Genomic DNA, 27,738 nt, shown 5'->3' on the forward strand with positions numbered 1-27,738 from the left:
GCCAAAAATCTGCCCTTGAAAGACTCCGAGTCATTTCACGAACTTCATTGTGCGACCGCAGCAGAATGCTTGCGAAGTTAGGCCATTTTTTTTTAGTGTGTGTGTGTCCCAAGTTGTGTTAGACATTGATCAAGTTCATAAAATTAAAGCTGTGCACACCAGCCACAGCCTGAGCAGCACACCTTGGCCCATGAATAATCACATGGCAGAATCTGGTATAATTTTTTTTTCTCTGAGCTAGGAATCTGCTCACATTTTCACTGAGGCCTTTTTTTGTGAAAGGCAAAACTTGGCTGTGTATGCATTTTGGATGACATAAAGCACTCTCCGCATATAATCCCTTTCTCCAGTTAGAAAATATGCTTGCTTTTTGTTTTAAAAACGACAAGAAACATTGAAATTATTATATAGAAGTTTATTATATACTAACTAACTCTCAAGTGCATTAGACCAACATGTTTAACAAAGCCAGGGGTTTGGGCCATAAACACCGGTTAACTGTTTGAATGAAACAACATGTCTATCAGAATGCATCTCAGTTCTCTAAAGGCAAAGTTTTAAAAAGAAATAATTGTTATACATCATCCTGGTTTTATTCTCAGGGACACTCCACAAACACCTGAAATTTGACTGATTTCTAGGGGGGAGGTGGAAACTGATGGTAATTAACTGCAGGATTTAGTTGAACTATTAATCATTTGAATGTGAAGAGAGCTTTTTTCTTTCTCATTTGGGAAAGAGACAAAATAAAGTTGCACCAGCATTTCCACAGCTGCATAAACACATTTAAATGTTTTATTGCTAATGCCATAGAAGCAGATAAACAGATTTGTTGGCCAGTGCATCAGGCATAGGGTATACATGAATGATATGAGTATGTTTCCAAAATATGCTCAGGGCTCTTGGAAATGCCAGACATCTTGCATAACCTGTGGCTGTTCAGCCCCATTTCCTGCCATGAGCGTATGCTGAGCTTCTGGGAACATGGTAGGCTCCACGGTCACTTCTTTCTGTATACCCAGAGGTACTGTGCCCTCAGCACCAAAGGTCATAAAGCTGTCAGGGATACCCTGTGTTAATTCTGGGGCTGTAGCAGTTGGAGTCACCCCTAGAGTTCCTCTCTGACCAACAGGATTGACCCCTTGGCCTGGCATATCGTTAATATTTGGCAAAAAACCCTCCTGTCCTGCTGGGATCCCCTCTGGAAGAAGTATGGCACTTCCATGCCCTGCAGGATTCACTGCCGGAAATTGGGAGCCTCTTGAGGGGCCCTGGTTGGCGCCTCCTTGGATGGCTGGATTATGTGCTGTAGCAGGGTTATCATCTTCCGTTGTGAAATCTCCCTGCAGGGCTGGGTCCTGAGGCATCCCTCTGAATCCAGGAATCATGGCACCATAGGCGGGTACCCCACCTCTACCTCCCTGGGGGGAAAAGAAGTGAGGAACTGTTATTCCATCACATTGCTATCACGGCGGCTAGTCTGACAGTAAGTCAGACATAACTGGTGCAGATTTTGTGCCATCAGTAAAAGGCAGCCTATCAGAACAGCCATAGGGCAGGGTGAAGTGATCGACTTTTGTCACCTGGAAGCACTGCTATTTATATTCTGGGCTACACAGTCACACTAATCTCTTCTAGGTTTTTTCACAAAAATGGACCAGATCCTGTTCCAACCTGCACCTACGTTTTGTAAGACCCCATCATCTTTGCCTTCAGATGTTTTTCAGGGATTGAGCAGGGTCAAATACGATCACCTGTAGGGCCACATCCAGACAAGCGCAGCCATGCAGAATGTGGCACTGTAGATATATCTGCGGCAGCACATACTGCATGTTCAGTTGTTTTCCACACTCCAAGGGAGTGGCATGGAGGATATCCAGGGGTCAAAAAAACCCATGGGGGAAAAGAAGTAGAGCAGTGCACTTGGTGGCAGCATGCACCACCCAAAGCTGGAGCCTGGCTGGCTGGAGCCACACTCCGCTGCCAGCCAGGCTCCATGCGGCAGGAGTGACAAGGCTGCAACCCTGGGAGGCCCCCAGGACCCAGGTAAGGCTGCTGGGGCCAGCCCAGTGCTGACCGCAGCCTCCCCTGCCCCACCAGTTGCCACATGCCAGGGCACACATGGCACAGGCATTTCCAGGGACAATTATCAGCAGCAGAAGGTGCACCGCTGCTGGTTGTCCCTGGGGAACCAAATGTCCATGCATGTCTGGATGTGGCCTAGGTATCTAATAGTGGAATAGAAACTGGCCTTTAATTTTTAAAACTTTAAAGGAAAATGCTTATCTATGGATATTTTATCAGGAGATCTAAAAAGTTTAATTGCTTTACTATATGGAAGAGACAAGCTCTATCTGGGGCTTTTTGTATCATGTTTCTCCAGAACAAAATACAACATACATTTGCAGTTCAAGGACTCAGGGCCTTCAGGTCACTGCATTTGATTGCACCTGTAAGGATTGATTCTTTTTTACACTAAGATCCCTTTACCCCACTTTGGAGTTCAGTGAATATAAATTACAAAGAATTCAAAGTGTGTTTAGCTTAAAGCAAACTCTGTATATATTTCACTCTGGGAACACAAGTCTTTTAGCACAAGAGCCTTCACTTGGCAGTGCCTTAAAGAGAAATGTAGGAAAGTAGAATTATTCTTTGGAAATACATAACAATGCCCTTTAAAAATCCAAGGTGACTTTCCTAGCTTGTGTTGGTCAACCTATTAACAGTATACAAACATTGCAAAGGTGACAAAGATGCTGGGAGAGAGTTGTCTTTCCCTTACATATTAGAGGAGGACTATAACAGCTGTTGGTGATCATATGTTTGCAAGGGGGAACATGTTTATAACACAAAGCAAATCCATGAAGTCACGTACCAGCATTTCTTCTGAACTCACTATGCCAAGCCTAGCAGGAGCACCCTAAAGAAAATACAGCCAAGTACAAATCAGTCTAGCCAAATGCAAATGTGACTTTGTTTTGCTGAACTCTGGGTTTTAAAAGAGACCTTATATTAAAAATTGGCTAAGGTCTCGAAAGTCACCCGAGCAAATTAAGACCCAGTTCCCAATAAAAACTAGTGGGAGTTCAACATTCAAATTGCTCCCATGGCATTTAACATTTCAGGCTTTCACTTTATATTGTGTTGCAATGGTAACAACTCACTTGGAGTATTAGATAACTTTTTTTAGGTAGAAAATAAACAAGAGACTTACTCCTTGGTTTGCTGCATAGGACATGTAAAACAGGGCAGGATGCAACTAGACATCAAGAAAGTGATAGTTAAAAAAAGTGGAAAAAGGGAAAACTTTAAAATGATATGAGTGTACAAAAGGCAAAGAGGAACTGGGGGGTGGAAATGGGAAGGTACTTACTGCTGATTGCTGTTGTGGTTGCATTGGACCTTGGTGGACTAACTGATGGACAAGTGGGTACATCTTCACCAAAAGAAATAAGCAGAATATTTCAGTGCAACACAAGACAATATAGCAAATACCACAATTGCTTTGAAAAGGCAAGACAGATATTCATAGTCACGTTCATGTGTCTTAGATACCCTAGTAACAAAAAAGGCACACATACATAAAACATTCTGAGTGTTCCAATAAAAAAACCTCAACTCAGCCAACCAAGAACAGCAAAAATAATAAAAGCAGGAAGCTTTGTAGCAGAGAGAAAGGAATTTATGTCCTATACTGTAAACTGTTTTTGCAAATATGTTTTTTAATGTGGTTTTTATATTTTAGAAGTCTATTACAAAGGGGAATTTCTCGGTTGGTTTAAGCAATCCTAGCTTCTTGTGCAGAAATGACAGATTAGACTACCTGAGACCCTGAAATCTTTGGTATCATGTTCCTATTAATAGGAAAGATACATAAAAAAGACTGCACTTACCATCTGACCCAAATGCCCTGAATATTCCAGCGCTGGTAACTGCATTAGAAAACAAAATTGCACAGTAAATAAAATGGTTTTGAAATATTAAGATTCAATAACAACAAACTGACACACAATAAAAAAAGGAGAGAGACTTTGCTATACTAGCCAAATAAGTTTGGCCTGCTAGCGAGCACTGCTTCCATATAGGGACAGGAATTTTGCTATCTGACCTTCTTTCAAACCATAATTTCCTGCCATCTTTTTCAAGTAATCATCAACTATAAGTCCAGTTGTTTCGAGAAATTTAGTACAATAAAAGATAACTATGTGGTGACACCATATAATTAATGTAAATACATTCAAACGTTAGTATAGGCTTGACAAATTAGCCACTGCACAGGCCTTATCCAAAGTCTGCTCACACCAGTGGCAGGGCACTCACTGATTTCCATGGGCTTTGGATTAAGCCACCTTGGCCTTCAATAGCTACCTGTAGCTGCTTCTCTGCTGGTACCAGTTGTTGAATCCCAGGCAGTTCTCCTTGCTGCAGTGGTGGCTGTCCCACTTGGACGGGCGGCAACACTTCGTTCTGCTGTATTTGACCTTGCTTTGAGGGCAGCGTTGAGCGCAGGGAAGGATTCTGAGCCTGTAATCTTGGTTGCTGTGGCTGAAGTGGGGTCTGCTGCGATGGCAGAGGTGGTGGATGTACAGGCATTGCATATTCATACTGTGACAGGAAGAGGTGCAGCCAGGAGGAAAAGGGTAGGAGAGTGGTAGTTAATTATATCAAAGATATAGCCTCTTCCTTAACTTAGAGAACTGAAAAATGAGGCCAGCATTTCTGTCTCAACCCTTTGAAGCCTCTTTGGGCCCCAGCATTGAAAACCCATGCTTCATTGCATTGCATTGAATTGCCTTGTCTTTTATCTATATTATTTGCAAGCAATTCCTAATCCAGTATATTACAGTGCAGACTTTACAGTTGTCATAACATTTTTTCTTATGTAATGTGATGAAAACAGATTGTTTACTGGGTTTACATCTAGGTCCACAGTACCCTCTAATCACCTGGAAGAGGGCAGAATCTCAGGGTGTACTCAGTATAAGCTTTCCCACATCCTGATTTTAAGTGTTAAGGATGCATAATTAACATACACTGTTCACGCAATGCCATTTTTTCCAAACTAAATTTAAAAGAAGAGTCTTGATTGCTTTCACTTAGAGGCCACTGTCCATCTTAGGAATCTCTATACCCCTTCCTGCTTAAACCATACCATTTATCTTCCCAATGCACCTATGAGGCAAGGTACTGTCTACTTTGTAGATGGGGAACTGAGATGCAGAGAGACTTGCAGCCAGATTCCAGAATTTAATAGTACTGACCATTGCTGTGCCTAAAAATCAGGCTGTAGGGCCAGAACTTGAAATTCCCAACACTTTAAATGAGGAACTCTTGATGCCTAGGATCGGAAGAAAGAGAACACAAAAACCAGCCAATAGGAAATGCCAAAGGGATGGGGGTCTCTGATATCCTACCTCTGTCTGGAACTGAGGCATCTGCCTACAGCTCTGAATTATGTGCCTATGTGAGATTAGGTGTCATGGCCTAGCTCCCCAAGAGTACACTAGGCATCTCTGATGGAGCAGGGAACTGAATGAGAGTATTCCAGATCAGGGATTTGCAATCTAGGTATTCCAGAGCAGGTATTAAATTCTCTTAGCCACTAGACCATCCTGCCCCTTAGAAGCAGCTGTTTTTTTTAAAGATGCTCAGAGAAGTTTGCCTGGTTCAATGGCTTTAGGCTAACTGATTCCCTTAAGATTTTGTTGCTGATCATGACCACTAAATGACATTCTTTCATCTGTTTCCTTTGGGTGACTTAGTGACATTCATAGGAAAACAGAACTTTCAGAACTAAGACAGACATTTTGTCTGTGTGTCTGCTACTAGGTCTTCACAAATGACTAACTTCTGCTGCTTCATAGGGAGGTGTGTTTCCAGAGCACTTCTGACTTGCATGAGCCTTTACTGATTTCCTGAACACAGTTTCTGGAGTTCTGGCAAGTAGAGAATGCCAAGAAAATGCTTACCTGTTGGGTCTCACGTTCTTGTGGTCTTTGCTGTAACCATGGAAATGAAGAGTGTGGTGGGAGAAGACCATGCAGCCAGACTGAATTAAATGGTTCACCATAGTCGTACCGACCATACTAAGAGATTGGTGAAAGCAGAGGGAGACATTTTCAGGTTGCTTTTATGCCAGTTTTTATTATACCAATGTACTGGATAAGACTTGGTGAGCACCATCCTACTATCGTATTTCATGCGCTCATTAAAACTTGAGGGAGACACAGTTCAGTTTTGCAGATGCAAAAAATGTGTTAATATTTTAAGGGTGTGAAGGCCACTGGGGATTACAAGACAACAATCATTGGGGATTTTTTACAGCTATTTTAACCTTTTCCCAATCACGGTGATTAGATGCTTCTTTGATTATGTGCCTCTTCAATTCTGATTCACATTCATGATCCAGCTAAATGGTCTTTACATTGAAAGCTGGGATAGAAGCAGCATACAAGCTTTGTCAGAAAGCTCCTGGACTCCATAAGTTATGGGGTTTATGAATGTGGGGTTTATGATGTCAGCTGTTACTGATATATAGACATACACAAGGGCTAGGTACAGACATTCAGAAAGCCCAAGGTTGAATCAATCTAAGTTATGCGGTTTTCTGTAAGTGGTATAGTTTAGATCAGTAGAAAACAGAACACATTCACACTTTGCTCAGGGGGGTGGGCATCTTAGATTGAGTTCTGCCATTTTAAAATCAGTTTATGTGTGCTAAATTTCTGTTTTGTTATGGGTATAGTCCAGTTTTGTGTGTCAAATTTCTGTTCTGTTATGGGTATAGACCTGTTTCCAATCACTTATACCAGTAAAAGTGTAATGTCTATACCTGGCCTAAGTGTAGACTGGCAAGAGTAGAGGACCAAGTTAAGCCTGCCTAATTTTCCTAACATTTGATCTCATCACTGTTTTAGCATTAAACACATTAGCAAAATGGAAAGGACTGTCTGAGTATTTGAAAGCAAGGGCTAATAACAATGCTGATAACAATAACAATAATCCTTGAATGCTGATAACAATCTTCAAGGAGAATTTCTTGATGAAGTCCCAGTGCTGTGTGTCTGAACATCTCACAGTCCAGCAAATTTATCCTCATCTCTCCCCTGTGCTGAAGTCAAGTATCACGATCCCTGTTTTACAGAGAGGAGACTAAGATTGCTGGCAAATGTTAAAGACATTTTTAAAGATCTGGAATGCAGTGAGCCCGACATCGGGAAGCCTTTCACTGATGCTGAGTTCACAGTGCCCCAGACCTTTAGAAAGCAGGTGTGCAGCAGGGTGCCTCATGTGAAGGCCTGCCTGCCTTCTTATGTTCCTGGGTGCTAAAAGCCCAACATCAGAGAGAGGCTCCCTGATGTCAGGCTCCCAATGCCCCCCATGGTGTAGTGAGGGATGGGGGAACTCCCCCACCCCACACTACACATGCCAATTTGAAGAGGCACCCATGCAAGCTCCCTCATCCCCAGCTGCCATTTAAATGGGTGATTGCAGATGTGGAAGGAGGAGCTATCCCCATCCCCTGCTGCACATGTTGGGCACCCCTTAAAATGGTGTGTCCAGTAGGGGATGAGAGACATTTCTCCATCTCCAGGTGCTCCTGCTGGATGCCTTTTTTAAAGGGGCAGTTGTGGCTGGGGATGGGGAAAGCTCCCCCATGCCCAGATGCTCTTGCCCATTTAAAGAGCTGTCCCACGCTAGCAGCTGGGTTGCCACCCCCTGCTGCTTGCACGGGTTCATCTTTAAACTGGCACGTGCTGCTGCACACCCCCATCCCCAGCTGCACGCCTGGCATCCCCAGGATTAAAGCAGCTGGGTTCAGAACCTGGAACTGCCCCCAAGCCAATCCCACCAATTGTGCAGGGGTGGCTTTGTCCTGGCCCCCTTGGTTGCCTTGTGCTAGACCCTGATGCTCAGCTTAGCATCAGGATTTGGCACCAAGCATCCCCGTCCCAACTCAGACCCAGGCTTTCCCCTTCCTGGTCCAGAAGGCTGTGTCCCGAACCCCAGAGCTGCCCCATGCCCTGAGACTCACTAGGATCTTGCATCTTAAAGGGCCTTTTGGAGACTGCAGGGCAAACCTTTTTAAGGTGCTGGGTACTGGTGAGTTCACATCCCAGTGCTGACAATCAGCTGACTGTCAGCATTGGAACCAGAGCAGTCCCCAGCCAGGTTCCAGACCTGGGGCTGTCCAGGTCCTAATGCTGGCAGTTGGCTGATAGCTGGCATCAGGATGATGGTATGCTACACATTCAGTGTATGGCACCATGCAAACCAGCCACAAAAACTAAACCTCTTCAAAATTCAGTGGGGGGGGGCGGTTTATACACAAAGGCTTCATAATTTTTATTCAAGGAATAAGCTTTATTTCAGTCTGGGTATATGCAACAGAACTGTTTCTGCATATGATCCCTAATGCCCCCACACATTTGAATTTTGCTAGGTAGAAAGGGGTATTAAGTGTTTAATTTGAAACTTAGTCACTAAAACCTAGAGTTACCATCATTCCTGTGAAGCTGTCTTTAGGCTGAAATGCCAATAATTTCAGTGTCCATAGCCACCAATACCATTTTGCTACCTCTTTATTGCTACTATAAAAAAGAAATCGACAAATAGAATACTATTGTGAAATGTGTATAAAAAGTAACATACCTTTCCAAAATATTCACAAATTTCTCAAAATAATAAATGTTTTATAATAAATAGTTACCTGTGGAAGCATGTTCATGTTTTGTCGACCATATTGCCTCATCTTCTGACAAACAAACAGAAAAATCTTTTACTAGTTGAAGCAAAGGAATAAATGATATCCTCACTGTTCATCTAAATGCTAATGCAAACTATTATCTACTGTTGAGTGATTAGGAGAAATCCTTGCTTAGAAGCAGAACAATCAACTATACAGTATCTCTAATACATCTTTATGAAGCATGGAATGGCCATCATATTATGCTTAGTATAATACAAACCATATTGGATCTATACCAACTAACAGGTAACAGCAGCTCATCATTATGCTGGAGTGTTTTATATATGAAATAAGGAAAGAAGATGCACCTGAGAAGCTTGACAAATATGAAAATTATATGTAAAAATACTGTTAGAAACATCCTGTTAAACTTGAATTTTGAAAGTTTGAGACATTATTTAGGACCATTCTGCAAAGCACTTATAGATATGGTTAATTTTATTCACATCACATTACCTTCAATCAGTGGTGTCTTTAACCGGACTGCTTGTGTGTTTAAATTTTAATATATTATGCTGGATTGCAGCTTTTGCACTAAGTTAAAAAGAATCATTACAATACTGTAGTATTTCTTAAATACGTCACTTAGTATTTGTGGCATTAGTGAAGTGGTCAAATAGAATAGTCTCTTTATTCCATCATTTGCTCCTTGCCATGGCTGAATCATGGCATATAACCAATGGGCTTTCTGATCCCCTTGTCCAGATTCACTGGACTCAGTACTAAGGTTGGTATTTTCAAAAGCACGCAGTATTTGCTTAACTCTACTCCCAAAGGAGTCAGTCAAGAGTTTTACCATTAAGTGTGACCAGGGTAGAGGAAAGCCAAGGGGAATTATACCATTGCCTTTTAATGGGAGCTGTTTAGCCAGTTTTGAGAGTTCACGAAAATTCCAGTTTCCACCCATACACATACACTCACATTAGCTAAGTTGAAGCCAAGGCTATATAAAGGATGCTGGTTCCAATGAAGTAAAACTGAACAGTAAAATTGTGCTTCACTTATTTGTTCTCTGTTTAAAATGGGAGTTCTTAAAGACAGGGGCTTATCTTTGTAAAGTAACTTATACATGCTAGGTCATAGTAACCACCACCACTCTCTCCTAACACTGTAACTGAGGAGGTGCCTACATCTTGTCTGAAATCTCTTTTCTTTTCAGTGTTTTTTGTCACTATGACTTTTGTTTTGAAGCTGCTCTGAAACAGTCCCATTTCTCTGAAGCCAGAAAGTACTGGAAAACTCATGATAGACTCTGTTCATACAATTTCAGAGCAGTAAAGTTTGGCTAGGCATAAGCTTCCAGGGTAGGGATTTTCAAAGGAGCCTAAGGAAATTAAATATGCAATTTACTTTATATTTCAGCTGGATTTGAGTGTCTAACTCCCTTAGGCATTTTTTGACTTGACTTGAAGTTTGCCCATCACTAGGGAACATATTAATGAGCAGATACAGCATTGATTTCTTCAAGCTGGAAAGAATTTTCTTACCCAAAAGGTGGGAGATTGAGGCAAAAAAGTTAGTATTTAAGGACAATTGATTTTGTTTTGTTGAAAATCTCACTCAGGAATATTTTTGCATTTAGTTTAAATGAATTGGCAATTAACAAGGTGTGTGTTTTTGCAGAAGTAGCAAGGATTGATTCCAACATAGAAGTTAAGGAGTTAGGTTACACTGTCCATTTTACTCAGACGGCATAAAGAGACCACCAAGGGGTTGGCAGAAAACTATTAATACTGTTTTCTTGAGGAAAAAAACCCAGCAGGTATTAGATTCTTTTAGACAAATTCCCAGGAACCAAGTCAAGAGGGCAGTGGGCTGATCTGCCAGAAAGGATTGTTAGAGGAGTGAACTCTTCTGAATGCATCACAAAGGAGACCTAACTGTAAAACCAAACCATGACAAGCTTTTCTGGTATGGGAGTTAGTTTTATTTTCCCTCATTTGGGGATGTCAAAAACAGATATTTGGTTATTGTTAAAAGTTAAATCAGCTCTCTCTATATATAGATGCAGGCATTGGAAAAAGAAATTGCAAAATTCTTGTGAAATTTAGCAGGAGGGGGAGCCACGTGCCATCTTTAACCAGGTCTACTTTGGAATATTTTACTCGGTTAATTAGCCAGGGGAGGGGGGCCCTCTTTGGCTGTGAAAAGTCATTTTTCTGGATAGTGAAATCCTGAGTTGCTTGTTCTTCCTCCTGTTTCATCTCACCCAAGCTGTCCTAGTTACAACAAGGGTTCTACGTAAATGGTTGTCATATACACAACAATGGAAAAAAATATACCTCAAGGCTCATACTAGCCATTCCACGTGTCCCAGTATGCTGAGGGTACATCTACAAGCAAACAGAACAGCTATTAGCACCCGGCTTTGAGAGGTTATATATTCCTCACCTGGGCCAGGGAGGTGTGAAGGTAAAGATATTAGGGAGAAGTCAGTGTTCTGTAGCTAGGGATGATGCTATGGATTCACATAATACAAGATTAACAAAGATAAAAAAATATCATAGCAGCTGGACCTCTACAGTTGTGCATGTCCCCACTTTTACTATTTATATTATTATATTAATATTATGGTAGGATCCATAGATCCCAATTAAAAGGCAGGGGCTTCTTGCTGACACAAAAGAAAGAGTCCCTGCCACAAAGCTTCACAGTTGAAGTTAATCAGAAATTTCCTGCCAAACCTTTTTTCCATTTTGACAGGAATGGGTGTACAAGTTGTGACCAGAACTAGAAAGAGACCAGTGATGACAGTGTTCACTGAGGGAGGAAAAGGGAGTAGGTTGAGGCTTAAATCGATAATCAGAATTAACAGAGCAAGAACTTGAACTTCCATCTCTCACTTCCCCATAGAGGTGTCCCAGCCATGAAGCTATTGGCTGTGCTGAAAGAGAGATCACCCTGTCCTGCTTGAGCTTCTCCATTTTGAATGAATACATAGTCAATGGACCAAAAAAGTGTGAAAGGTCCATCCTGAGCCTAGCAACCCATCAGGCTAGTGTGATTAAGACATGCCAGTTTCTGTAGCCTGTGGTACACAATGGAGTGATGTGGCCAGCTCCAAGTTCAGTTGCCTTTGACTCCCCAGCCTGAATGACTAGTTACCATGTATGGCTGGGTTGTACTAGGGATTTTGGCACAGATCCAGACGAAAACTCAAACTTGCACCCCTAGGGCCATAGTAATACCCCTTTACCTGGTCTGCTACTGTGCCCTAACATAAAACAGACTGAATAATGCCATTCAATGCAGTGATCCCTATGGACCTACTTGCAGCTAATTACAAGTTAAACCAGTGTAAGTATGCAGGATTGAGGACTAAGTATAAGATGAAAGACTAGAGGGAGCAAAGTCACATCCTCCTTTCTCCCTCAGGTCCAGAAGTAATATTTGGAAGCTTAGTTTTTCTTTAAACAAATCTTGTTTCAGTGAAATAAATAGTCAGAGGTGACAGGAGGAGAAGGGGAGATTAATTTGACCAGTATTGCAGAACAAGAATATTTGTTTAAAGGTTAGTGTCTGTATAAAGTGACTAAAGATGTGGTTAAAATTCTGTTCTAGCATCTGCCTTCTCAGCGTGCACAGACATAGCTGTAGTGTCCATAGATAAATCTGTATATGTCAGGAGTGTACTGATGTCATGGTTCACCATGCAGCTCAATCTAGCTATCTATCCAGAGCCCAGAGCCCTGGTATGAGTCTCATAGATCTGACAACACAACTTGGTCTATCTTAGTCAATGAAGTCCTTCAGCAGTACTGTCTGTTCAGTTGCAGCTGGGACAGAATGACTTCTCCCCCTGCAAGCAAAACTTCCCATAGATGCTGCATTCTTCTTTAGCAGCAAAATTGTTGAGCAGAAGGGGGAATTTGTGAGGGTGAAAAACAAAACTTTACCAGGATCTGGACCTAGAATTTGGAGCTCATTTTCATAGGAGAGAAAAAATGACCATGGGTCTCAGAACTTTATGAACATTCACAACTAAATTAATTCATTTTTCCTCATCTAGATTATATGACTGTAATAAACCTCTGTTCTCAAACCAAATTATTGTACTAACTGGAAAGGAAGAGAGATGCAATTGTTTGTCTGTTTGTTTATAAAGGCTTGAAAGGTACTGGGATACTATGGAGATTGGAACCAGGTAAGCACCTAGACAGAACAAACAACACAGACCTATTATCAGACCTAATGGGTGTGTCTACATGTGCTTATTTCTCCAGAGTTTATTTGTGCATGCATGCGGAGCCTGGTTCAAGCAGCCCAAGCTGGCAGGGCATCCTGGAGGGGTTAGCCTGCCAGCTCAGGCTGCTCCAATTGGGCTCCATGTGCTGCAGAGCAGCTGGCTGAGGCATGAGGATGCTTCAGCACAGGGGCTGCTTGCTGGCTAGCCTCACACTGAAGCATGCTGTGCCCCAGTCAAGCCAAGCAGCATCTACATATGCACTGCTGCACACAAATAAACTGCAGCAGTATTTTACAAGTACTATCCTACTGCAGGTTTTATTCATTTCATATGTCCTAATAGGGGTGCATGTAAGGATGCTGAGATGTTTACTGTATAGTTAATTAGTCAACTGTACAGTAAACATCTCATGTAGATGCACCCAATGAGTGAGAATGACAGCTTCTGCTTTGGCACACTCTTCTGTTTTCTTGGGCACTGGTGAGTGAAAGAGGAAGGGTGGTGAGCTGCTGGTCTATGAGAAATGTTCTTGCAAAATGTATGCACTTCTGTTAAGACACACAAGAAGAGTGCCTTGTGCAAATCAAACAGGTTAATAGGGCAGAAAAAGCACTGTTGCTAGCAATAGGTTTCTACTTGCCTAACCCAACAAAGACCTTATTCTGATTAGGGTTTCTGAACCCTACTGCACTACAGATATGGTAGCAGTTTTGTTCACAAAAGATTGTGTTAAATTCCACTGCTGACTTTGGGACCTTCCTTCCAAGTGGTGGCTTTTTTCATACACATACCCTGGCATTGTTCAATGCATCCAAAGAATTTTGTTAATTTTAAAATTGGTAAAAGGAGACAAATCATGCAAAACTTTTAATAAATATGTTTTGGGTTTTTCAACCAGCTTCACCATATAAGCATTTTGTGAGAAGAAGAGGATTTAAAAAACCTACTTAACAGTAGCCTATCTCTGCTTTCCCTGAAGTCAACAGCAGAACTCCCATTGGCTTAGCTTTGATCCTCTGGCAAACCTCTCATTGATTTTAATGGAAGCCAAATCAAGGTCAACACTGAGCACTTCTGAAAAGTGTACCTTTTGTTTAGAATGCTGAACACTTCCTGTTCAGTGTGATTCCTGGGAAGTATTACAAGTCTAATTCTGGTTTTCTAATTCTCCCTCTCTGCATTTCTTCAACAGATTTGTAGAGATGGGGGAAAATAATACTTGAATAAACAAACAAAGTGGTGAAAATGACAAACTATTGTAGGACTCTCTTGTGAACTTTATGACTTGCCTAGAAGATCTTAAATGTGTCTTGAAATGCAAAAGATAGAAATATATTTTTCAAATGAGCATATTCTAACAGGTAACAAACTGCTATGCTAGCTGTAAAATCTGGAGTTTCCTTGAGTGCTGAATTCTCATGCATGGAGGATCTGTATATTAGAGAAGTGAAATCCTGATGGAGCAGTGTTTCCAAACACTTCAACACCCAGCATCTCCCTTGAGAACAACAGGAACTACAAAATGCCGAACATTTGGAAAATGTTCTCCTAGATGTTGATTTTCAAGAGCTGTTCTCTTGTCAGTATACTCCCTGCTGTACAATTTGTGCTGCCAAATCACATTCATCTATACATGGAATTAAAGCCAAGAGGTAAATTGGTAGGTATCTTCCCCTAACAAACAACCTAGAATTTGATATATAAGCATATGACTTACTGGCAAAGCAAACCCTGTGCCTAGGAGGCATAACATCAGCATCCAGACATTCATATTTCAGAGCTCTACCTGGAACAGAATTGTTATGGGAATTTTAGATTAGTTTTAGCTCCCGGAAATTAAATAGTGCACCAAGAAAACCATATCATTATCCATACAAGTACACTCTTACATGAAAATCCCATTCATTTTCAATCATTAAATCTGGGGACTGCTGAATTCCCATAGCCAGTTCATGCTAAGATTATAGGCTGTAAGGCATCTCTTGTGGGAATACTGGTATGAGTTGTTTGGGATTTAAAAAACCAAATAAATTGTATAATAAAATTAAATGCCACTAATATTTCATTATGAATGCTATACAGACTTGATATGGTATGTGCAACATTACTGTTATCATTAAAACTCTATTCTGCTTGTTCTGCTTTCAAACACTAAAGTATCTTGGAAGATGCAGGCTAGTTAAATTATATCCTCCTTATCCTGCAGGCCTGACATTGTCCAACTAAACAAAATATCTATTTGCCCATGATAATCCTTTTCATAATTACATCCCTTCACATAGAAAATTCACAGTTCAGTCCCACCATTTTCAATACTCCAAATTGTGGATAATCATTGATCTTCTGTCACAAGCTGGGGAGTTGACAGCAAAAGTACTTTTCAGCTAAGTGTACCAAAATGTTTGATGGAAGTAGCCCTAACCCTAAGGATCCCCTACACAACAAATATCTAACCTTATCCATAACAGACCAGTACAATTAGCATTACCTTGATTAGCTGGCTTGAGCTGCTTTTTTAGAACCTGCAGATCCAAGTCTCAAAAACCTTCACAAGATAAAGTCTTGGTTTTGTATGGCAGTCATTTGTGAATTTCCCTTTCTCAGGCTAGCCATGAACCTTATTTAACTGACTAATTAGCCAATCAAAATGAAGAGAGAGATGTAGGCATGACCTACCAGTAATTACTTCCCAACTTTCCATCACACACAAAGTGGTAGGCCCTACGTTCTCATTAATTTTAATTGCATACCACAGCCTGTATTTGGGGAGGCATTTTCTTCATAAAACAGAGTGCACACAAAGAGCATGCGGCCCAACTCTGCTCCCAGTTACACCAGGTGTAAACTGAGAATCCGTCAAATTGTGAGTATTAGTCCCAGGGTTACATTGGAAGCAGAATTTGTTCCATTAGATTTAGAGCCTGGTGGGCCATTGTTCTGGGTAGGGGAATGTCTGGTAGCAAACTACACCCCATATCTTATGGAGCTCTTCAGTGGACAATGGAATATAGCGAGTATTGACTCTAAATGGCATTCTCTATTCAGCTGTGCGATAGGCTGAGCTAACTGCATAGAGACCACCATTGTGTTTACAGCTAGGTTGGGTTTGCTAAAGATTTTCTTGCCATACAGCAGGGACTATTACCGGATGCTTTAAAATAAGACCCCATTCTACACCTGGCCTATTGTGAAACAATATAAGAAAGGATGCTGAATTTGTTCATGTTCCCTGCTAAGTATATGCTTGTTTCAGAAGTGTTGTTAAGAGCAGTACCTGTATCATAGTTTGAGCTCCAGCATTAACTGAGAATCACAGCTTTCCAAGCAGCCTGAGTGAGAAACTTGGATTCCTCTTCCAGGACCATGAGTGCTTAGAGGAGTATGATATGAGCATTAAAGTAAGAATATACGCATTAGAGAACTGGGCCTCTGGTGGAGAATGGTGTTAGCCGGGATTCGGTGCTTCTGTTCACGGGAGAACTGACCACCCTGAGTCTTCCTAATACCTCACCATCCAAACACATAATAATGGAGCCAGTACTCCCCACCCAGGAAGCCAACCTGATCCCATGAGGAAGCAGTTATTAAGTAGGGCTGTGTGAAGCGTCAGTCCCTGATTCGATTCAGCGGAGATTTGGCCCGATTCCATGGCCAAACCTCTGAATCGAATCAGGAGACCCTTTAAACTCTCTGAATCCATTCAGACAGATTCGGTGATTCAGATGTAGACACAGCTCTAAATGTTTTTTCTACATACCTCTAGGTAGCAGAGGCTCTCATCACTGCAGTGCTGGGGCAGATGCAACATGCTACAAAAGCACAGGGGCTCCCCAGCGCGCTCAACAGCAGACCTGGAAGTGGACCAGAAGCACTTCTGGTCCACTTCCAGGTCCACTGGGGAGTGTGCTGGCGGGCCCCCCCTGCCCCCCCCAGCTCAGCAACTGGTGCTTCTTTGGTCTGGGGGGGGCACCTGGGGTCCCCCCTGCAGCCGATTGCTGGGTGGTGTGGGTACAAGGTGGGGAGGCCCTAGCGTGCTCCCCAGCGGACCCAGAAGTGGACTGCAAGTACTTCCAGTCCATTTCTAGGTTCGCTGCCAAGCATGCTGGAGAGCCCCCCCATGCTGCTGTGGGATGCTCCACGCACCCCACCATTGCAGTGATCATAAGCCATGCTGCTACTTCAAGGTATGTAGAAAAAACTTTTAAAGATGTGCCTGTGTCTGAATCACTGATTCACCAAATCAGCATTGAATCGTCAGATTCGGAATCAGCCAAATGGAATCAGGGATCCGAATCAACGAATGAAATCACTGTCCCTGATCTGGGCCAAATCCGAATCCAAATCAAATAGGGCCCGTTTTGCACACCCCTATTATTAAGCAACTTGGTCCTCCTCTTGTCTCAATAAGACCTTGAAAAAGATGGAGGTTGGTATTTTCAAAAGAGCTGAAATGAGTCAGGTGCCATTAAGCTTCAGTGGGCCTGGAAGGAGAGGAAGGACCAGACTTTCTTTCCCATTTATTGATTTTTGTCTTAGGTCCTGTTCATTTTCACAAGAACTAGTTGTTTCTATCACCATTTTGCTCCTTCCATTGTTCAGTATCACCTCCATTTTGTTTCATCTCAAAGTTGTCCTGTTACATTTTTACTGCTTTCCTATCCCCTTCTTTTTGCTTGCTCTCTACAGCAATGGATAGCTGTAGCCTAGGGCTTACTTTGCATAGATGTAGCCCTGGGTTCAGTCCCTACTCCCTCCACTTCAATTGACCAGTGGTGCCTTTTTAGATACAAGGCACCACTCAGAAAATGCCAACTCTTAGCTTTCACTAATTTCTTGACAGGGGAAAAATAGAGCAATTCTTCTGTTGCAAAGAACTCAGACCACAACAGGCCAGAGTTTCTTTGACACCATGTATTAATATTTGAAGTCTCTGGGCACTTCCCCACATGCAGGGGCATGTGTTTGCTGTGGCAAAAATAGCACTGGCACAAATTTGTGCCACTGCACATGCCCCTGCACGTGGGGTTTGGTGAGGGGCAAATTGTCCTGGGTGGGATAGGGGAGCCCGGGAGAGCATTACCTGAGGTCCTGGGGGCCTCCTGGGGCAGTAGCAGTGCCGATACAGATGCTTGGAGCCTGGCTGGCAGCCAGAATGTGGCTCTGTCCAGCCAGGCTCCACTTCTGGTGGCGTATGTTGCTGCCATATATGCTGCACCACTTTTTTCCCACAGCTTTTTTGACACTGGGATCTCCCAGTGTCATATTTTGATGCCATGCTGCTAATCTGCAGTGTGGCAAATGCTTGCAGGTATGCCGTGTGCAGTTTGCAGTATGTCAAACAGCTTTGAGGCGCTGCAGACTGTATGTGAGCACTCATCTGGACATGCCCCCTGAGTGCAACAAGCTTGGAGGTCAGGGCTAGAGGTACTATTGCTCTTTTTACAATAAAAAGAGAGACCTGAGGGCTAAAAGATTGTCTGAGTTTCAAAGAAGCTTAATGACCAGAAAATTGCACAGCACCCTCTGCTTGTGAAAGTATAATCTCTGTTATCAGAGCTAGTAAAAAATTCTCTATCAAATGGACTTTTTAGTTTTCTTAAACAAATGTTTATTTTTATGGTTTTCAGGTTTTCTTCAATGTTAAAAAGCATAGGCCAAGAAAAAATAGTTTTTGGTTTTCAAAAAAACAATAATAAAGCCTTTTTCTTTTGTTCCCTACATTTCTCTCTCTTTTGCTATGGGTAAATGGGCCCAAGTGCATAAATCTTGGCAGACTCAGAAACTAATGCAGACATCTCTGATAAAATACAGTAATTCAGCAAATTAATTAAATGTCTCAGAGCCTCCCTGCTTCCAATTTAAGTTTACATTACAATCCTGCCAAGGAATAGGCCTGTTAGTAACAAAGATATTTTTGATAGATATTAAAATATTCAAAATGGTCTATATAGAATCTACTTCCATTTTTATGACATTTCTGATTTTATCTTCAGCAAAGTGGCCCCTTCTCTATTAGTTACTTGATTAAAAATATTAGCAGCAAAACGTAGCTCAGAAACTCATGCTACGTAGCAAATGAAATTGATAACAACACTCTCATTTCATAAAATTCCAGATGGTCAAATGGTGGAGGGAATCCCACTGTGCGTCTGCATGTTAATGCTGATAAAATAACTTTTTTAAGACCAGTATTGATTGCAGTTTTTTATTCAAGTAATAGTGCCCATTTCTTTGCCGTTTTTTTTTTATCCAGGTCTATAAATGATAGAATAAGAGTTGCCAAAATTTAATTTCAATTTCCCCTATTCATTGGAGAAGAATGTATTCAAAACCAATGTTACTCTTACTCAACTAATTCTGATGGATTGAAAGAGATGTCATAAAGATGTCTCCCATGAAATATTTTACAGCTGCATGATTATAGTCTGGTAAAAAGCAAAGAGCATCTAACTATCTGTTACTAGAGATGTTAAAAATCTTGTTTCCCATGTCCATTAGGTCATTGTTGTTAGTGATTTTATAATTGTGCATGGAAGATTTGCACACATGCATTTGACTGGATTTGACCCACTAGTGGAATGGCTCCAGCAGGTTGTTACTAATCCTAGTTTAAACGCAGTCAACAATCTTTCCATTACAGTATTTTAGTAAAAACACACCTAGAAAATAAAGCTACTCAGGACTCTTCCTGGTTTCTGGGTTGAAAAAGTTATTTTAAAAAATGGACATTTCTGTGGTGGGAAGTTTAGGGATTTTTTTCAAATTCTTTCAGAAAAACTGAAAGGAAACTTGTTTCAGATGGCCATTGATCCCTGCCTCCACCTGACCCATCCATCACCCATGGGAGTTGTAGGTTGAAATGCCATTCCCTGGCCTGGCCTGGGCTTCCTGGCTGGACTTCTGCTTCTGTGATTCCCAATTTGTAAAATGTCAAAGGGACTGAGTCAAAGGGAGACTCAAGAAAATCCATCCAAATTAACTAAATGAAAGATGCATCTGTAAGTAGTTTAGTTTAACTGCATTCAATCCCTTTGTGGACACTGCTATTCAGAATTAAAGTGCCCTTAATTCAATCTAGGATAATTCATTTTGGAAAAGAAGTATTTTCAATGAATTTGAACCAATCCACTTTTAAATCTCCTTCAGATTGATTTTTTCAGTGTTCTCATATAGACAAGCCCATAGCACCAGATTTTTCTACAGGATGGGCATTTTGCTTTCTCTGTCAGTTCTGCTCAGAAGGCCCCCGGCCTTTCTGTATGTTACTCTTTAGAGTTCCTAACATCCTGCAGATTAGGAAGAGATTGCTTTCTCTCATAATGACATAGCACCCAGGCAGCAATGCTCCTTTCTTAATGAACAACTTACAAGTGATTTTGCCGTAGGTATAGAAATGAGTTCTGCAGTTCTTAAAACCTTTCTCTACCTCCCAGTTGAATCTCAGGGAAATTGAGGTTCTTGTTTCATTATGTGGGCAGTAGCAAACCATTTCTGGAGGGCAGCAGGGCACAGGGATGGGAGGTATCCTCCTTCCAAACAGTGGGGACATCAGGAATTTCTTTATGAGACCCCACTACCATTTAATTATGTTATCGTGCTCTGGTTATACTCCCACCTAGTGCACTCTGGCATCTGAAGCATGATGTTAACCTTGAGGCTGCTCCAGGCTGTACTGGACCAGGGGGGTGTAAGGATGAATAAAAGTGACTGTTAGTCCCTCCCTTTTATACTAAGGTGAACATTGCGTGCAGTGTCCCTTTAAAACAGGGGTGGGAAATTATTTTGGCTAGTGGGCCATTTAACGAGTTTTAGTGAGCTGTCGAGGCCTGCATACATAAAATCCTTCAGAAAATATCATTTTAACAAATTATACATACAAAATCATATACTAAAAATCAAACATCTGCTATAACATTTTAATTTTATTTCAAAAAATTATTTTCATCCTGATCTACGCTTTGAGTAGTGTATATAGAAGTGATTGCAAAACAGCTCAATAAAAAAGGCTTATTCTTGTATATTGTGGAGGGGGGGAGCTGGGCTTGTATGGGAGGGGCCGGAGGAGTGGGGGGATATATGTGGGGGCACCAGGTAGCATGGAGAAGCAGCGGCTTGTGTGGGAACATGTGCTGAGCACCACATGCCCAGCCAGGTACGGAGGAAGCTGCAACTGGGCAGCTCTTGCCCCACTGTGTGAGGCTCCAGTTCCCAGCTGCCTTCCACCCACTTGGCTGCCTACAGGTCGCTGTTTATTATATCTTGTGGTTGAGTGGATAGAAAGTGGCTGGGTGCTGAAGCTGCATCCCCATGAGCTGGGGCAGGAGCTGCCCAGCTGTAGCTTTCTCTCTGCCTGGCTGGGCATGTGGTGCTCAGAACATGTCCCCATGGGTGCTGCTGCTTTCCTGATGCCCAAAGCAGTGCAGCAGGGGCAGGAGGAAGAGGAAAAGGAGTTGCTGGAGGCAAAGGGAGCTGAGCAGTACCCAGGCAACTGCAGCAGTAGTGGGATCAGCCCCACTGGGAAGCATTTATGCTGGCCCAAACCAAGGCAGTACCATTGGCGAGTGCAGGGTGGGTGGAGGCCGAAGTGTGGCATGGGCTGCTTCCGGCAGGAGCTGGTGGGGCTCAGCCCCATGTGAAGCACTGTGGGGGAAACCATGGGCCAGATACAATCAATTTGTGGGCTGGATCTGACCCATGGGCCATACTTTGCCCACCCCTGCTTTAAAAACATTACATTGTACTAATGTAATCAACTGGATCACAATATCTGTCATCTCACAGCACAAGGCCTGCTGCATAGAAATACCTGAGCTAGATGAGAATACCGGAAGCAGTACAGCAGCAATCTGTCCCAAGGGATGACAAGGTCGAACGGTCACAATGACCGTTTCAGGCTGGACATAAGGAAGAACTTCTTTACTGTCCGAGCCCCCCAAGTTTTGGAATAGACTGCTGCTGGAGGTGGTTCAAGCACCTACTTTGAACGCCTTTCAGAGACATTTGGATGTTTATCTTGCTGGGATCCTATGATCCTTACTGACTTCCTGCCCCTGGAGTCCTGCCCGTGGAGCATGGGGGCTGGACTCAATGATCTTCTGAGGTCCCTTCCAGCCCTAATGTCTATGAAATCTATGAATCAATTAATCTAATATAGCTATACTGCTTCCAGCTGGTTTTGGTGTCTGTGCAACATTCAATTGTGCCATGTGGACCTACTCATAGCTCTAGAAGTGAACCTCCTACTATCATAAGGTGGGCGAGCCCTTTAAAAGTACTGAGTTGAACACACTTGTACCCTGTTTGCTGCCTCCTAAGGTAGTGGGTTTTGAAACAGAAAAAGGAGCCTCTTAGGTTACTTGGAAAGTTTTTGGGAAAGGGTTTCAAGACTGTGCGCTGCACAGGATTGGGCTGAGGGAGACTGCTAGAGACAGGCCACAGTGGAAAGTGAAGCAAGCAGTCAGGATAGGTGCAACTCTTTGCTTAATGTATGCTTGGCTTATCCTTAGAGTAAAACCCAGAGCAGAGGGAAGGCCTGACCTCCCCTATGTGACTGACTGCTGAGCAAGTTGTGTTAAAAGCTTCTCAATTTAGAGTTGGGAGGATGCCCTGGGCCTGGAGGTTGGCTGCAGAGCCAGCATGGTGGGAGTTTACCTTTGTAGCTCCTACTTCCAACTCCTCTCTTGGTTTTGATATGTAAAAGCTTCTTAAAGCTTCTTGGAGGCAGGACTTTCCCCATGGACACTCCCATGATGTGATCAGCCACAAACACTCAGCTCTATCAAGTGTAGTTGTCTTGACCAGCAGACACCTCTCCAGCCCCAGATTTAGGGCCATACTTTCAAAGGTATTTAGCTATCCAAAAGCACCTGGTGGGGCTTTCAGAAATACCCAGAGCCCTAACTTGGGAGCAAAAAAAGCACCACTTAAGGCTGGAAGGAGTCTTGAGACCTACAGAGGAACTCTCCCTAGCACAGGAGGGACACCAGAGTTCAATGAACACCAAGGACTGGTATAAAAGACCCTGTTTGGGACTAAAGGATCATCTCAGGGAGCCCTCATCCCCATATCTAGGCTGTGTTTGACCTTGTTCCTCATAGAAGCAATAACCACACATGCTTCTGTCTCTGGCTTTGTGTGTAGATGTGTGTTCTCTTTCTAGCCTTGTCTCTGTAGTAGCCAATCACTCAGCCATTTGCTGTAGAGCATATGATTAGCCTATCTCTATGCTGGATGGACATTTCTCTACTGCAGTGCAGGATGGGGCTGGGTGATTGGTGTTTGAGAAGAAGCCAAGAAAGGTAAGGTGATTGTCACACCTGATCATGGGTGTCTTTCCTTAGGCCTAAAGTTGGATATCTCATGACCTCTTCCTGACTCTAGCTGGCTGAGGACTCTATATCCAGTATGAAGCAATTTATGCCTAAAAACTGCACCAGTCTTTAATTACAAGGAGGTTGTAGTGTTACTGTTGTTGAAGTGTTGGAATCCAAGCCATATCCAACTTAAATATTTGGTTAAAACACCATAATCAGCAGTCACTGCCATAATTATCTTCTCTGGGGATCTTACATGTGCTGACCCTTCCAGGTGATGTCAGTAGCATAATGGGAGGATGGAACAAAGACGTATGCTAAGATCGTGCAGTGCTGAGAAATCTTGCAGCCTGACAAAAACTTGAGGGGAAAAGGCCTGCCCTTCAGAGTAAAACTGGCCATCAACATTAGTCTTAATGCTAGCTTTCATAATCACCTCATTTCCAAGCTCCATACTAATCTCAGTCATGGGGTATTTTTGTCTTTGCTCTCCAAACCAGTTACCTATGAAAACAGGTGAATACTAATGTTTGGAAACCTTGAGTACTTTGTCAGGCTAAGACTTTTCAAAATATCTCTGCATGAGTGTATTTCCAGTCTTGCTGATGGCAACAGGACAGATCCTATTCCACCTGCTTGGGCATGTCTACACATGCATTAATGCACAGTAACCAGCACTACTGTGCATTAGCACCCGTGCATGGATTTTAGGTGACGCTACTGTGTGGTAGACTAATTTGACTGTGCATTAGCACATTAGCATGGGTTTTGCCCACTGTGCTAATGCACAGTCGAATTAGTCTACTGCACTCAAAGCACCTTGTGTAGACATGCCGTTTGGTGCCTAAATTTAATCCTACTTTGATTTGTACACATTTATGAAAACCATAAACCTATGAGGGTGTCCTCCTCCTGGCTGCTTTTTGTGACATATTCTTCTACCAAATGTGGAAGAATGTTACAAAAACAAAGTTATTAATGACTTTTCAGGGACTTAAGCAGGGTAGATTAGGATCACATTTAGATTCCTAACAAGTAGAACAGTACCTGACCCAGCAAGGACAATAATCTACAGAAGCCACCTTGGTTTGGAGGCTGAGTTGACTGAGTGACTTTGGAGCTTGGATGGTAGGGGAAGTGTTGGTCTTGCACTGTTTCTTGGCTTCAGACAGACCTGAAAATACAAAACGGGTAATTCTTCTGTGGTCCTTTCCCTATCCCACCCCCTATAAAAAATAGTACATTGCTCAAAAATCTGAAAGTGGATTTGCCATCTAGGACTAGGCACAGATCTAGGACTTATCTGATCAGAACTAGTTTGCCTTTCCTCTTACAGAACCCAATCAAGTTATGAAAACAAGTAATTGCTCTTATAAAAGGGAAGGGTATGTGTGTGCACACATTTGCACCTAAGTGTTTCTGTCTGTGTGTGTAAAGGCCCAGTAAAGCTATAGCATTCCACAGTTAATAATGTAACAAAAGGTAAAATAAGAGAGAGAGAGATTTGAGACTTTTTAGAAAACTTAAAAACAGAGAGGTGGGGCTGAAGGGAGTGTACAGCTGATGCTCATTTTCCCTTCCCTGGCCTAACACTTCAGCTGCTGAGGTTGCTGAAAAATAACTGTTTTCAGGCAGGAGCCATGTAAATATGGGCCAGTCCTTGCTTGCTCTCTTTGCTGTGCTGTGCTCTCTTTCCAAAAGATGCTGTCTCTTGAATTAATTTGAACAATGACTCAAATTAGGCTGAGATGGGCTTTTTTCAGCCCTCCTGTTATCTTGCAAAAGAGCCTACAATTAGGAGAGGAACAGACAGGGTGGAGAGTAGAATTGCTTGTATTGATGGTGAGTGGCTGGCTGAGACAAACTAGTCTGATATGTGGTTAAAATAAGAAATGGCTGTGTCTGGGATCCTGCCGGCCTGGGGGAGCTCAGCTAGTAAGGAGTGATGCTGTAGATCCTCTACTGCCTGCAACTAGTGGCATGGGCTTCTGTGTACCTGGCTCCTGGAAACTGAGTGATGCAGGGACTGCTACAAGTGGAGGCAAAACTTTTCCTGAAAAGGTCAAAGCAAAACTAAACACTGGACCCAACATAGTCTAGCCCAGAAGGCTAGACTCATCTACCATTGCAATGTGTGACCATTCAGGGTGAAATCAACTGACTCACTGAAATTGGTGCCAGTGCCTCCATTCATGTCAGTGAGGAAGGAATCTACCTATAGACTCTGTCATCTTAAACCATTTGTTAGTGGCTTCAGTAATTAGATTTGACAACCTACAGCCACTGAAGACCATCTGCCTGTATGTATGTAGATTCTGTTACACCCAGAATGGGGCAGTGACCCATAGATTCCACAAGAAGCCATGTCATGACAGTGGTATACAAACTCTCTGGTACAAGGGACAAAAGTTATTAAAAGAGCTTGGGGGCTACAATCAGTTCTGCCTTAGATCCAAACACATGCTTGAACCCCTAATTTGATTTCCCCAGGGATCCTACAACCCAGCAGGGCAGAGTCAGCCAGAGAAAGGGCATTATGAGAGGACCTGTGGGTCTCCCTGGGGCTGTAGGAGGCATTTAGGATTGGGACAGACATTACACATAAACTGATTTAAGTGAGCAAAAACTAGTTTAATCCTGTAACTGAACATCAGTTCAATGCACATAAACCAATTTGAAAATGGGTGAAACTGGTTTGAGATAAACCTGGTTGAATGTAGTATCAGACTTAACTGATTTGGGTCAAACCACTCAATGCAATGTCTGTCCCAGACCCCTTTCTGGTTTAAGTTAAACCAGAGTCTCCCAGCATCCCAGATGCTTTGCCACACTGGGCTGAGCTGAGCTGGGCTGAGCTGAGCTGTCTCCTCCAGAGAATGGGGCTGGCCCTGCCCCTCTGCTCCCTATCCAGAGCTTTGGCCTGCAGGCACAACAGGGTATGCCTGGCTCCCCCTACCTCACCTCCCCCTCGCCACTTGTTGCTCAAGCAGGGAACCCCCGCCCCCTCCCTCCCTCCCTCTGTCCTATCTCCCAGAGCATGGACCCCAGCCCCACAGACCCTAGGTATGTGGTATGCTAGCTAATGCTGAGAGGTGTCTGTGTGTGTCTCCAATTTCACTGGGACAGGCAAACAAAACAGTGTCCTGTTAGGGCTTTTTGGAGCTAATCAATAGGTCAGCTGGTAATGTTCCTCTGTTCCTTCCTTGCAAAAAGCTGTATAAAGGCAAACAAAAGCCTTTTTTGTTTTGTTGATAGGCTGATAAATGCTGTTTTATCAGCTCCCTGCTGGCTCTCTTGCCTGTCAGGTTTGCAGACAGTATGAAGAAGCAGGGAGAGGAAATTTGAAAAGCTCAGCATCATCAGCAGATGCATGCACCTCACATCCCCACTTTGCCTCACAGTGCTAGCCGGAGGCTTGAGCAGAGAGTGGGGAAAAGCCTGGGATTATACAGATAGGGTGGGGGTTTAAAGCATCCTGTTGGGGCCTGGCCATGCCCCCTCAGCTCAGCCCTGTAAAAGAGAAGGAAGGGCTGCTCTAGCACCCACCCTGGCTGCTAACCTGAGCCACTGCAGGCATGTGCCGGCATTTCTTCAGTCCAGAGGGGATGTCTTTGCAGTTGCAAACTGATTCAATCTAGGCAGGTTAGACTAACCTGCCAAGATTTAAACAATTTAGGCTCAGGCTTTTTGAATGTCTGTCCATAGTGCTAGAGAAATAAAGCCCTTCCCTCCTCTCTGTAGTGCTGTGACTGATACAAACACTCGAGGTGTGGCTCAGAAATGTTTACTACACTCAAGGTGTGGCATGTTTACTATTCATAATTGCATATATATCATATTAACTCACCTGTGATAGCCACAGGTTTAGACACTGACTATCAGCAGGTCTCGCCACACCCAGAGGAAGGTCTTGGCATGACCATGCCTAAGGGTGTGTGTAGGTGAAATGGGGGCCCTAAATTGAAGCAGTGGGTTTTTAAAGACACAGCTTTAATTTAGGTCCGATTAAACCCCCATGTCATGCACACACCCAATTTATCTGCCTCCCCAGCGGCAGGGAAGGTAGGGCAAGCTGTCGGTGGGCAGAGCAGTCCCTGGGCTGGGGGTGGGGAGTGCTTCCGTCCACAACAGTGGCAGCCCCCCCGGAAGCACCCACCCACAGGCACCTGGCTCAGAGTCCTGGGGGACACCACATCTGCAAAGGGAAGCACCAGGCCCCCACGCAACTCAGGCAGGCTCCAGGGGGGAAGACGGGGGGAAAGATCAGGCTCACTGCTTTTCTTGGTTGATTTCCCAGGCTGCTGCCAAGCTGCCTGCAGGGCTTCCTGCAGAGCCATGGAACTGCACAGAGCCTGGTGCTTCGCTCCATGGCTGTAGGACTGCAAACAAACTCCTCAGAGGAGTCTTAGTTTGCTGTACCTCAAGTCATTTAAAGCACATTACACTGCCAAATTTCCTATAGTGGCTGGGATTAAGGCACAATACGCCAC

At 43.1% G+C, this 27,738-nt stretch overlaps 1 protein-coding gene across 1 annotated transcript in view; it reads right to left on the minus strand.

Moving 5' to 3' along the window:
- Positions 1 to 441: 441 nt before the first annotated feature.
- Positions 442 to 27,738, minus strand: part of LOC102383901 (ameloblastin) — a 132,413-nt gene continuing 105,116 nt past the window's right edge. Inside the window, exons 10-18 of the mRNA XM_025202525.1 lie at positions 11,032 to 11,082; positions 8,711 to 8,755; positions 5,970 to 6,086; positions 4,369 to 4,605; positions 3,894 to 3,932; positions 3,374 to 3,436; positions 3,215 to 3,259; positions 2,876 to 2,920; positions 442 to 1,421 (exon numbers count right to left, since the gene is read on the minus strand). Of these exons, the coding sequence (XP_025058310.1) occupies positions 894 to 1,421; positions 2,876 to 2,920; positions 3,215 to 3,259; positions 3,374 to 3,436; positions 3,894 to 3,932; positions 4,369 to 4,605; positions 5,970 to 6,086; positions 8,711 to 8,755; positions 11,032 to 11,082 (1,170 nt within the window). The 3' untranslated portion in view covers positions 442 to 893. The remainder of the gene's footprint in view (positions 1,422 to 2,875; positions 2,921 to 3,214; positions 3,260 to 3,373; positions 3,437 to 3,893; positions 3,933 to 4,368; positions 4,606 to 5,969; positions 6,087 to 8,710; positions 8,756 to 11,031; positions 11,083 to 27,738) is intronic.

This window comes from Alligator sinensis, unplaced genomic scaffold, assembly GCF_000455745.1.
Source record: "Alligator sinensis unplaced genomic scaffold, ASM45574v1 scaffold560_1, whole genome shotgun sequence".
Taxonomy (NCBI): Eukaryota; Metazoa; Chordata; order Crocodylia; family Alligatoridae; genus Alligator; species Alligator sinensis.